The sequence below is a fragment of the Lipomyces chichibuensis genome, assembly GCF_038497645.1.
Source record: "Lipomyces chichibuensis strain CBS 12929 unplaced genomic scaffold V1513scaffold_3, whole genome shotgun sequence".
In the NCBI taxonomy this organism is placed as follows: domain Eukaryota; kingdom Fungi; phylum Ascomycota; class Lipomycetes; order Lipomycetales; family Lipomycetaceae; genus Lipomyces; species Lipomyces chichibuensis.
Window position 1 is genome coordinate 458,684 of NW_027117455.1, and position 11,260 is coordinate 469,943.

An 11,260-nucleotide genomic window follows, 5' to 3' on the forward strand; every position below is an offset into this window, starting at 1 on the left:
AGGATAATATCAAAAATGCCACTGAAAAGTTTGGTAATATCAAAAATGCCATCGGCGGTTGTAACACTCGTACATTCGCCGGCGCCGATCATATTAACGATGATGTCGAGCAGGGAACATCCGCGATATACTGTCTGATTTACGAGTTATCGTGAGCAAATAGTGCTCGATTTTCCCTTAATCTGGTCATTGTTCGACGAGAATATGGGCTGAGTGAGCTGTCGTACGCGAGGTTTTAAAACACTTTGTGTGAGCAGCAATTGGCCTTGCGTCTGAAAGGTATTCGTTTCAGGTTTGAGAATTTAGAATACAGCCCTCGCCAACTATTCCAAGGCAGTGCAGCTTGGGTAGGTTTGTCCGATATATGTCGGAACGCGTTTACGCGTATGCTACTGCAACAATCATAACTGTTGAGGCATTCATACTGGCAAGTTCTAACAAAATATGCTTGCTTATTTTCGACGAAACACACGAGTGGAAAGTTCTGTATTATCAAAAAACCACAAAATGAGCAATAACACCGACCAAAGCATCCAATTATTATAATAATCCCTATCACACAACGTGCCCCGTCAAAATGGAGAGCCATGTCATTATAGAAACAGAACACAAATTTTTTTAAAAAAAAAGACAAAAGCCCACTATTTGTACAGTATGCATGCAAATTATAATTATTACGTTATAAAGCCATTTTTATTCCATCTTATTATTACCTTATTTTCCATTGAATGCCACCCACGTGACTCAGCCATCGTCCCCGGTACCTTTCTATCGATACCATGAATTTTGTAACTGCAATTCTCGCAATTACTTCTCCTTCTTCTCAACCTCACTCTTTTCTGTAACAGCAGCATCGCGCACATTACGGTTACCCTTGTACTGTGTTCCTAACCACTTATCCCAAACAATGAAAAATGGCTGCGAGAAGTTCGTCTTGATACCAAACTGCTGATGATGAATATCGTGATACGCGGCATTATTCTGGAAAAAAATTTGCAACGGGTCGAAAGGTAGCGCGTATCCGCAGTGGTCATCAACCGTCTTGAGAGTTGAGAACGAAAAGAAAATAAGCGACTCGCGAATTGTAAGACCGCAAAGCTTGAACGCAAGACCAGCGCCGAGAGTGTCCATTAGCAAGCCCTCGAATGGGTGATTATACAATGCGCCAAACGCGTAAGGAACATATAGCCTGTGGTGGCGCGAATGGAACGTCCGGTACAGATACTTGTAATTGTGCATTGCGCGGTGAAGGAAGTATTGCCATGTGTCGAGGACAAAAAAGGCGGCCATAATCTTCATGATGCTAAATCCGTAGTAATACAAGAACGACACAACTGGCAGTGACAAAAATGGGATCTTGTGTGCGAGCACCCAGATGTCGCGGGCCTCCATGCCAACATAGTCTGGCGGGTCATAATACGTCAGCACAATACCAGTAATAGTCTGGATTAATTGCTGGAGCAGGACATCGCGAATGACCTCAAGAACAGTGACTTTGTTGCGCAACGCGACTTCTTCAGGGGGATGTATCCTGTATTTCGGGAGTAAGTCAAACGTGTCAATGATGTGGAAAAAGATCGAGACGCCCCAGTAAATGACAATCGTGAGAATCAGCGACAAATACTTGTCACTGACAAACGAAAGAAGCGGCTCACGCTCGCGAATCTCGAAAGATGGCGGAGGAGCCGACAAAAAAGCATCTGCTGTACTGTAATTCATTGTACACTTGGTCTGCGAGTCCCAGTGGCGGGGTGGTGAATGAGATGGCACGTTATATGGGAGCAAGATCCGAGGCTGTACACTTTAGAATGGTGTTGTAGAGAAATGCTTTGATTTCGCCTCGCGCTCCCAGCTCTGTTCTGTTATGCCCTATATGTAGCACGCCGCGCAATTTGTGGCGGCTAACCCCCCGACGACTTGCGCACAATTGCTTCCAACCCTTTAGCGAAATAATTCTTTTGTCAGGAGACATCTGCGCCACGTGAGGTCGTTTGGGAAACTATCCTGGGTCAGTCAGCGCGAACCCTAAACCAATAAAGAATTGGGGCTAGGGCCTCTAAATAGGTTTTAGGGTTGGGGTTATGAGATCAGAATTACGTCTGCCAAAAACTAAAAAAGAGGCAGACAGATTTTTTCGCAGTACTTTTGTCTTATTCCCCCCATCTCTTCTTATTCGGCATATTTCGTACAAGACCAAAATGCTGTTGTATAAGGTTTGTTTACATAATGATGTTTATGTGAGAATACTTACTGACTTCTTGTAGGATACTATTTCCGGCGACGAGGTACATCGCTTCCAAGATAATACGTTGCATAAAATAAATAGATGCTAATGCGAATAGATGATCTCGGATGCTTATGACCTCAAGCTTGTCGACGCCGTCGTGTACGAGGTTGACTGCCAGATGGTTCAAGTTAAGCAGGGTGCTGATATTGATATCGGGGCCAACCCATCTGCTGAGGAGGGCGACGAGGGTGTTGAGGACGGTGTTGAGACTGTTAATAACATTATCTACTCTTTCCGATTGTCTCCTACCAGCTTTGACAAAAAGAGCTTTTTGACATACATTAAGGTATTTACATCGTTTGTGATCGCGGTGGGATGTTGAGACAAGTACTAATGTACTGATAATTCTAGGGCTACATGAAGGCTGTCAAGGCTAAGCTCGCTGAGACATCTCCCGACGATGTTACTATTTTCGAGAAGGGTGCTCAAGCCTATGTGAAGAAAGTTGTTGCAAACTTTAAGGACTATGAGTTCTACACCGGCGAGTCTATGGACCCTGAGGGAATGTACGTATTAACGATCGAGTCGCTCCCCTGTGTTATTTTAATAGAGATGACGGCTAACAAAGTCACTAGGATCGTTCTCTTGAACTACCGAGAGGATGGTACCACCCCATACGTCGTCTTCTGGAAGCATGGTTTGAAAGAGGAAAAGTTCTAAACGTTTACTCTATTTGTTGCGCTGCCGGTTGTCAGTTTTAAGTCCTTGGTTATCCAATTTTACATGTGACATGTTAAGTTTGAGGAGTGCTGTACTTGAAAGTTAACAGCTTCCACCGTACTCCATTTCTATTTTGACAGTCTAACACATACACATTTAGCTATCGGCATCTTTTGCAGTGAGCTACTCTTTTATAGCCTTAAACCGACATCTGACGTAACATGCCACCCATTTCCCTTCAGTTTCAAGCCAATCCGAACCTCGTAGCAATTCAACTGCTTCTGCAATAGATGCGTCTTTCTCTTCCTCGTTCAACCCCTCCCAAAACGTGAACCCAAACGTATCAATCCATCCCTTCATACCAATGTCCCCGTTATTCAAGGTCGTGGGCCGATATTCCCGCTCCAACAACTCAATCTTGAATCCGGCAGCCTTTAACCACTGCTCGATCTCATCGTTCGTAGCGAAATACCACGGCCATAATTTTTCTCTAATCTCAGCATATGTCTTCGCCACTCCTTTCTTCGCCCACGCGCTCTTGACGACGGATACTAACGCAACGAGGATCTCGCCAATATTGCCGTGTCCACCACACTCGACCACGAATTCCCCTCCGTGCGGCAAAATGTCATAAACGTCCTGGAACGCCTTCGCCCTTGCTTCGTTTGACGGGAGACTACCAAAGATCCAGTGGTATGCCGCGTTAGAGAAGACTTTGTTATATTTCCCTACCGGGACCATGTCTTTGACTTTTGTGCCTCCGTCGATGACTTCAGTGGTCACGTTAACGATCTTGCCTTCTGTGACACGAGCTCTCGCATATTCAACCATGTGTGGGGAGCCATCTGTGCAATGAACACTCGCGGCCTGACTTGCAATTGCGATTGACAGAATGCCGTCGCCAGCACCGATGTCGAGGATGTGGTCGCCAGGTGTTGGTGCCAGGAGGGATACGACGCGCGAAGTGAGTGCGGGCACAAAGGACGCATGAGTCACGTAGTCATTTGGAGACCACTGTTCGCTTGTATTAACCATGTTGATGCCTGTATGGTAAGAAACGAACGTTGATATCGGAATTGGATCTCGGCCTCTATTTATTTTATCCCGGGGCCCGTTCTAATGACCGGTTTTGAATGCCCTGGAATGTGCTTGCGATCGAAATGACTCAACCAGATCCACAATATCGCTGTGTGAACTGGGCAAAATCGTTTCGAGGTTGTATTGGCGCATATAATCGTGACTCGAAGGGCGATATCTTATAGCCGACATCGCTGTTGAGGGGGATGGTGACTCGAAGGGGGATATCTACATGGCCGCCATCGGCGTTGAGCGGGATCGTCGAACGCCGATATCGGCGACTCTATATCATTCACACAGCAAGATTTATACCTTCCGAGGACTGTAGAATATATGTTTATAATGTTTCTGCCTCAGCTCTCGTTAGGAGATCTATACAATATGCGAGCACAGCTATTCGCCTTTCGGGAAGGGTAGCTGTGCGCTGAGGCTTGTCTCCTTGCCATCTGGTCTTGCCAGGTGGCATGCAGGGCGGAACCAACAGATCTCGACATTTTGCACGTGATGTTCAAAATAAGGGGTTGGTGGCGACTAATACAATACTCAGAGATATATCATTAGTGGACCCATCCAAGTGGGCGCTAAACACTCAATTATTCCCCGGTTGCAAACCGTTATCGTTTGAGATACTAGTCTGCTGAGGCACGAGCGAAGTGCAGTAAGAGCCGCACTACTCTAGAATTTGACTTGCCTTTGCGATAACTGTCAACTTGACGCAAAAGAATACGTCGCAGTGGACGGATTGAAGTCCCGCTTAATTTTCTCAATATTGCGGGTTTTGCCTCTTGTTGTTGGTTTTTTTTGCTAGGCGGACGGATTGACCAGCAACTGCCAGTTTGCAAGTGCCATAAATCTGCGAGGTCTTGCAAGTGATGCTAGACGATTGGGTCGGGATGCCATTCAATATTCAAGCCTTTCCTACCTTGGTAGAAATGACAATCCAGTCACAAAACAAAATGACGTGTCATATCTTGCACCCAACATTCGCCACGTGCATCGCTTATGCAAATAAATGCAAAGCGGGTATTGTATTGTAAGCTTAGGCGCTTCTGACGACGTTAGATAGGATCTGGACACTTGCACGTGTGTAATCGACTGGGCGGACTCTGACAAATGGCCATTGTCCCAAAGATAACTTCTGGGTATTAAGTATCACGGCCACTGTACATATACGCCCCTACTAACTCTAGCAATAGCATATAATCAGGGGCTGCATCTGGAACGCTTGTGAATTGTCAGCCAGTAGTGGGAAAGAGGCAGCGCGTCCAAACCAACTAAAAGATGGAGGGCAGCGGCTTGAAAGCGAGGGACATAGTGTGGTTAAGAATGTTAAGGGCCTACGTCAGGTTTTGACCTTTTGCGCGATTAACAAGTCGATGTAATACATTGCAAATGACAAAGAGCCGGCTTATTTAGACTTGTTTCTCAAACTACCGCTTTCAGCAGAGCATATACTGCATGGCTATTGGTGTGCTGGTCTCATACCAGCTTCCAATTCATAGCAGTCGATGTACTTCACTATAGTGAATTTAAAGTTGCAATTTGGCCACGCACAGCAACTCTTTCTCTTCATTTCACGTTCTCAGCATGACAAGATAACGCGAAGGGAGCACTGGAGTTATGAGAAGCGATTTGGGTGTACGAGAACGAAGATTTAGTGCGCAGTCATTAATTTCCTAGATCAGCTCGACAAGGTTTCACTTGTCATGCCAGATATTCACATATCTCGTTGGCTTAAGTTGCATTCAGTCCTCAGCAGTTATTGATTGTGTTGGAATTATTAGTGGGCTTGAATATCTGGGACAGAGCTTCCTGATTGACATTTGCTCGATGGTCTAGGGTTGTTGCAGTTGCCACCTCGCAGTTGTTGCCCGTGAAAGTTTGGTGTGGTGTAAGGGACCTTGGTGGTTACGATAACAAGGTGGCGTGCTACTTCTTGCGTTATCAGATCCTGCGGCGCTTCACTATTTTAGTGTGGGCTTTGATTTGCCTGTGGCTGTGCCACGCCACAGTACAAGTTTATGTGATGGGCAGCGACTAATCGCGCCAAGGACAAGTTTGGCACTCTATGCTTGACCTCGGTGACACTATGTTTTTGTCACGGCAGCGAGTTCGCTGATACCTGAGCGAGTCCAAATCAAATGATCTCTGTGCCGTTTAGGATAGTGTGTAATTTAGACAGCTTCAATTTCAGCTCAGAAATGTGCAGATTTTTTGCGGCCGCAGTAGTGCAAATGGCGCTTTGAGTAATATCATATCAGATCATCAGGGCACTGATGAGAGGAATCAGCGTTATTTGCATGTGCACACGAGCAACAGCCTCTCGATCGTCAAACTTTGTCTGGTGCGCGCACCATTTCAAAATCGCTCAAGAATTTGATTCTATATCCAAACTCGGCGAGGCAGTTGTGGCGCCTTGCCTTGTACTTTCCTTGCCCTTGCCGTTGCTCTTTCCTTGCCCATGGCCGAGTTGAAGGTAGATGAGCTCGAGGTGTAGTATAATTATTGACTCCTGTTGAGTTGTCTGCTTGTTTTTTTGGATGATTGGAGCGGAATTATGCCACGGGGATGATGATCTGACGCAGTGCAGCCTTAACATAAGTATGATATCGGCATGCATAATCAGATGGACATGCATAACGCCAACGCGCATTTACCCTTTCTCGCCCCCACAAGTCCGTGCCGACTAGTCTCATTCAATGTTGACTAGTCCGGCCAGGAATTGCGAATCCGATGTAATAGAGGAGTGATCTTCGTCATGTGAAACTAATCTCCGCACGACTGCGGCAACAAAAATATCAGACAATTCGCTGATTTTGAATTATCAGATCGTTTCATTTCATGCAAATCACCGGCACAGTAGACGATCGACGTATCTTCACCGCCTTTGAATTTTGACTCACACAAACCAAAATCTTTCAAAAAACCATTTATTTCATATTACTGTCAATCAAAATCGAGATTCAATGGGCATTTATTATTACGTAGCGATAGCACGCCCTCTCACCATGACCTGACAACTCGGCTCGCGGGAAAGACAGTCATTAGAAGATTTCTGGTGCAATAAATAATTATCGTAGATGCGGGTCCGGCAAGCCACAAGCGAATCAGAGTCAAAATGCGAATGCTTTGGAAGAAGACGCGGCTTCAACAAAGTCTGGCCAAACAAACAAACAAAACACAACTGCTCATCTCAGCCCAGAACTCAGTACCAAGCATGTGCTGCGGTTTTCGATTAACCACCTATTGCTGATATCGAGCTCCTTGGTCTCTGTTCCCTGTTCCTCGGATGCCTCTTATGTCCTGCAACTCGCGGTGTTGATTTGTATGCCGGTGATTAAGAAGAGCGGCCAGTCGAGATGCGAGTCCCGGGCTAAAACTGCTTACTGCTCTGGCTGCTGGCTGCTAAAAGGCTATAGCGGTCTGGAGCGAGAGCGCCACAATAAGCCACACAGAACGTCACTTGAGTGGCTAAAATAGTGACGGCGATAACACCAAAACTGGTGCTAGTCCTGATTAGGTGATTCGAGGGCTAGGCACAGACTGGTGCGACGCACCAAAGTAAACCCGTGTGAGTGCTCGGCACTCACGTATATGTCTTTCTCAGAGCATTCTCGTTCTACTCTTCCGGATCTTTTCCACGAATGCTTTCTCTCTCAACATAGCCCCCCCTCCCCCGATTGTTTATTGCTCACCTCCGCTCTCATCTTCCCCGTCTCCTCCAACAGGGTCTCCGCACAGATCCGCTCTTGCATTCATTTATTAAGAGCTCGAGTCCCTCTTTTAATCTGTTTCTGTTTGCATCGGCTTCATTCCTTCTCGCAGTCATATCTTGCATTTTCACGCATTCACCATGCATTCGCACTCGTCTGGACCCCGCGGCTCTCAGGACGAGAAGCGAGTCGTTATCACGGAGAAAACTCCACTCTCAGCCTCGTCAATCAGCTCAAGTTCCAGCTCCATATCCTACGGGTCAGGTATGGTTGTCCACCACTGCTGTCGTCGATCCAACTACTAACCCAGATGCGTAATCTAGCTGAGGACGATGTTCTGGTGAGCATTGGCGCACCCCACATTCACGGAGATGATGCGACAATCAGATCCTCTGCTTCCCAGAAGAGCAGCGGCATTATGCAAAATATGAAGGCTTGGATCTCCGACGTTCTCTTTGGAAAGACCGCCAACCTGTCCCAATCGTCAGAGGAAGAACGTCGCATCTCTGCTTCGCTTCGTGAAGTTGCTGCTCTTGATGTCGATGACGTTCTCAAACGATTTGATACCGGATTTAATGGACTTAGCCCATCTGAGGCCAGCGATCGTTTGGTCAAGTACGGCAAGAATGAACTTTCGTCGGCTGTGTTGAAATCTTGGTACGTTATCGTGTTCCAGGGATTGATACACCCATTCAATATCCTTCTCATGATTCTCGGTATCTTGGCTATTACTGTTGCCGAGGACCCTACGACTTTTTATTTCGTTCTTGCAATGGTCATTCTGAGTGTTGGTCTTCGCTCTTATGAAGGTGAGAATTTGTTAGTGTTGGCTTCCTACACAATCATCTAATGTCGAACAGAATTAAAATCGCAAAAGTCGTTTAAGTCTATGCGTGATTTGATTGAGCCCCTTAGTCGTATTTTGCGCCCCGACGGCAATGGCGGCTTTTTCGAGACCGAAATCCCGATAACTGATGTCGTGCCGGGCGATGTTTTGACTCTTAGACCAGGTGACATTTTCCCTGGCGATGTGGTCCTGGTCGAGTCGAAGGACTTGTTTGTCTCTCAGTCTTCTCTCACGGGTGAGTTCTTGCCTGTTGAGAAGTCGACGAATGTCAACGACCCCGAGTCGATCTTTGACTTATCCAACATTTGCTACATGTCCACGTCTGTTGTTTCGGGCCGTGGTCGTGCTCTGGTCATCTCTACTGGTAATTCTACTTACATTTCGACAATCAACTCGACCCTTAACTCTGACTCGATGGAGACCCGCAACTCGTTTGACGTTGGTGTCCGCAAGGTTGCCTACTTGTTACTTGGGTTTGGTCTCGTCATGGTCCCCATCGTTATTGTTGTCAACGGTCTTACAACTGGCGACTTTTATGAAGCTGTCTTGTTCGGCATGTCTGTCTTGATTGGTCTTACACCCGAGATGTTACCGATGATTCTGAACGCGAATTTGGCTTACGGCGCCGCGGAGATGGCCAAGCACAAGACTATCGTCCGCAAACTTGATGCTATCCAGACAATGGGTGTGGTCGATGTTATTTGCAGTGATAAAACTGGTACTTTGACCCAGGACGATGTCGTCCTAACTGAGCACCTTGATTCGTCCAATGTCAACAATGTTGACATTCTCCGCTACGCGTTCCTAAACTCGCACTTTTCGACTGGCTTGAGGAATGTCCTTGACTCTGCCGTTATCAAGGCGGCCGAAGCCAGCGAGGAAGTCAAGACCGACTACACTTCATCTGAGAAGGGCCAGATTTACTCTCTTGTCGATGAGCTTCCGTTCGATTTCGTTCGCCGCAGAATGAGTGTTATTCTGAAGACTTCTGCCACTCACGCTGAGCTGATTTGCAAGGGCGCCGTCGAGGAGCTCCTTGATATATGTGTTTCGGTCCGCGAGTACACCAAGGGCTCGATCTCTGACGTCGAGATGTCGGATAAGTATCGTAAGGAATTGTTAGCTAAGGTCGCTGAGCTTAACAGCGATGGTCTCCGTGTTCTTGCTGTAGCTACTAAGGCCATTCCTGAGGGGGAGCTGGAGCGCAAGGACTTCAGCGCCAAGGATGAAAATGATTTGACTTTCCTTGGTTTCCTTACATTCTTGGACCCGCCCAAAGAAGACTGCGCCGCTGCCATTGAAGACTTCAAGAAGTATCATGTTGGTATCAAGGTTCTTACTGGTGATAACTTGGCTGTGGCTTGCAAGGTCTGCAAGGACGTCGGTATCGACGCTGAATACGTTATCACTGGTCCGGAGCTGGAAGAGATCCAAGACAACGAGGAATTGCTCAACGAAGTTGTAGAGCGTACTACCGTTTTTGCGAAGCTCACCCCTTTCCAAAAATTCAATATTGTCAACACATTGAAGAAAAATGGTCACACTGTCGGTTTCCTTGGTGATGGTATCAACGACGCTCTTGCACTTCGCGGTGCGGACTGCGGTATCTCCGTCGACACTGCTACTCCTCTCGCCAAAGATGCGGCTGATTTCATTTTGCTCGAGAAGTCTCTCCATGTCATTACGCAGGCAATAATTCGAGGCAGAAAGACTCACGCCAACACAATCAAATATATCAAGATGGCTGCGTCGTCAAACTTTGGCAACGTTTTCTCCGTTCTGATTGCTTCCGCCTGGTTGCCATTCCAGCCAATGACTGGTAACCAGATCTTGACTCAGAACTTGCTCTACGATATCTCTCAGATTGCAATTCCATGGGATAACGTTGATGATGAGTATTTGCTCCATCCGCACCAGTGGTCCGCAGACTCGATCTTCAAGTTTATGTTGTACCTTGGCCCATTGTCTTCGATCTTCGACGTCTATACTTTCGTTGTCTTGTGGTTCTATTTCGATTACAGAACGCCATTCACCGACGATGTCAAGTATTTCCAGACTTGCTGGTTCTATGTCGGCTTGATCACGCAGACACTCATCGTGCACATGATCCGAACCGAGAAGCTTCCGTTTATTCAGCGTAATCCGTCATGGCAGCTTGCCCTGGGCACCGTTTCCGTCGTCATTGTCGGCATCATCATTCCTTTCACTCCCCTTGGCACTAGTGTTCTCCAGATGCTTCCTGTGCCCGGCATGTTCTATCCATTCTTGATCGTTGCTATTGTCGGATACTTCATCGCGACACAGATAGTTAAGAAGTTTTACATCAGTCGGTATAAGATGTGGTTGTAAAAGTCGTCATAGTATTTGTTACGAATTTACGCGGCATTGTCTTACTCATCATTGCAAAGTATTTCAAACTATGGTTAGCGGGTAAAAAGGATTGGTAGAAGTCACCTTGGTTTTTTTTTTTTTTTTCCTTGTATATGAGGGCTATGTTTTTACCATTTTGTTAGTTAAACGCCGGGTTTCTTTTTGGTTTATTTCATTTCATTGTGTTATTACTTTTATGAAAGAAATTTTACAGATCATTCTTTGTTAAGGAAAATGGAAAGTTGCAGGGCAGCAGCTTGAGATTAATGGCATGTCGTCGTGTATATTTTTGGTTAATGGTGGTTG

General features: G+C 46.3%; 4 protein-coding genes across 4 annotated transcripts; 2 read left to right on the forward strand and 2 right to left on the reverse strand.

Moving 5' to 3' along the window:
• Positions 1 to 469: 469 nt before the first annotated feature.
• Positions 470 to 1,856, reverse strand: V1513DRAFT_437425 (fatty acid hydroxylase superfamily-domain-containing protein). Its single transcript, XM_066896922.1, has one exon. It carries the CDS (start codon positions 1,717 to 1,719, stop codon positions 808 to 810), a length of 912 nt encoding a protein of 303 aa, XP_066755914.1. The 5' UTR covers positions 1,720 to 1,856; the 3' UTR covers positions 470 to 807.
• A 249-nt stretch (positions 1,857 to 2,105) lies between these two features.
• On the forward strand, positions 2,106 to 3,206 carry V1513DRAFT_437426 (translationally controlled tumor protein). The gene is made up of 3 exons (XM_066896923.1): positions 2,106 to 2,573; positions 2,639 to 2,793; positions 2,863 to 3,206. The coding sequence occupies exons 1-3, from the start codon at positions 2,343 to 2,345 to the stop codon at positions 2,945 to 2,947; spliced, it is 471 nt and encodes a 156-aa protein (XP_066755915.1). The 5' UTR covers positions 2,106 to 2,342; the 3' UTR covers positions 2,948 to 3,206.
• V1513DRAFT_437431 (S-adenosyl-L-methionine-dependent methyltransferase) lies at positions 3,031 to 4,478 on the reverse strand. The gene has a single exon (XM_066896924.1). It carries the CDS (start codon positions 3,980 to 3,982, stop codon positions 3,131 to 3,133), a length of 852 nt encoding a protein of 283 aa, XP_066755916.1. The 5' UTR covers positions 3,983 to 4,478; the 3' UTR covers positions 3,031 to 3,130.
• Positions 4,479 to 7,590: 3,112 nt separating this feature from the next.
• V1513DRAFT_409467 (uncharacterized protein) lies at positions 7,591 to 11,178 on the forward strand. Its single transcript, XM_066895690.1, has 3 exons — positions 7,591 to 8,001; positions 8,061 to 8,546; positions 8,598 to 11,178. The coding sequence occupies exons 1-3, from the start codon at positions 7,878 to 7,880 to the stop codon at positions 10,931 to 10,933; spliced, it is 2,946 nt and encodes a 981-aa protein (XP_066755917.1). The 5' UTR covers positions 7,591 to 7,877; the 3' UTR covers positions 10,934 to 11,178.
• Positions 11,179 to 11,260: the final 82 nt, after the last annotated feature.

Coding starts and splice junctions, on each gene's coding strand:
- V1513DRAFT_437425 (XM_066896922.1), bottom strand. CDS start 1,719: ATGAATTACAGTACAGCAGATGCTTTTTTGTCGGCTCCTCCGCCATCT.
- V1513DRAFT_437426 (XM_066896923.1), top strand. CDS start 2,343: ATGATCTCGGATGCTTATGACCTCAAGCTTGTCGACGCCGTCGTGTAC. Junction 2,574..2,638: donor GCTTTTTGACATACATTAAG/GTATTTACATCG, acceptor TGATAATTCTAG/GGCTACATGAAGGCTGTCAA. Junction 2,794..2,862: donor TCTATGGACCCTGAGGGAAT/GTACGTATTAAC, acceptor CAAAGTCACTAG/GATCGTTCTCTTGAACTACC.
- V1513DRAFT_437431 (XM_066896924.1), bottom strand. CDS start 3,982: ATGGTTAATACAAGCGAACAGTGGTCTCCAAATGACTACGTGACTCAT.
- V1513DRAFT_409467 (XM_066895690.1), top strand. CDS start 7,878: ATGCATTCGCACTCGTCTGGACCCCGCGGCTCTCAGGACGAGAAGCGA. Junction 8,002..8,060: donor CTCCATATCCTACGGGTCAG/GTATGGTTGTCC, acceptor TGCGTAATCTAG/CTGAGGACGATGTTCTGGTG. Junction 8,547..8,597: donor TGGTCTTCGCTCTTATGAAG/GTGAGAATTTGT, acceptor AATGTCGAACAG/AATTAAAATCGCAAAAGTCG.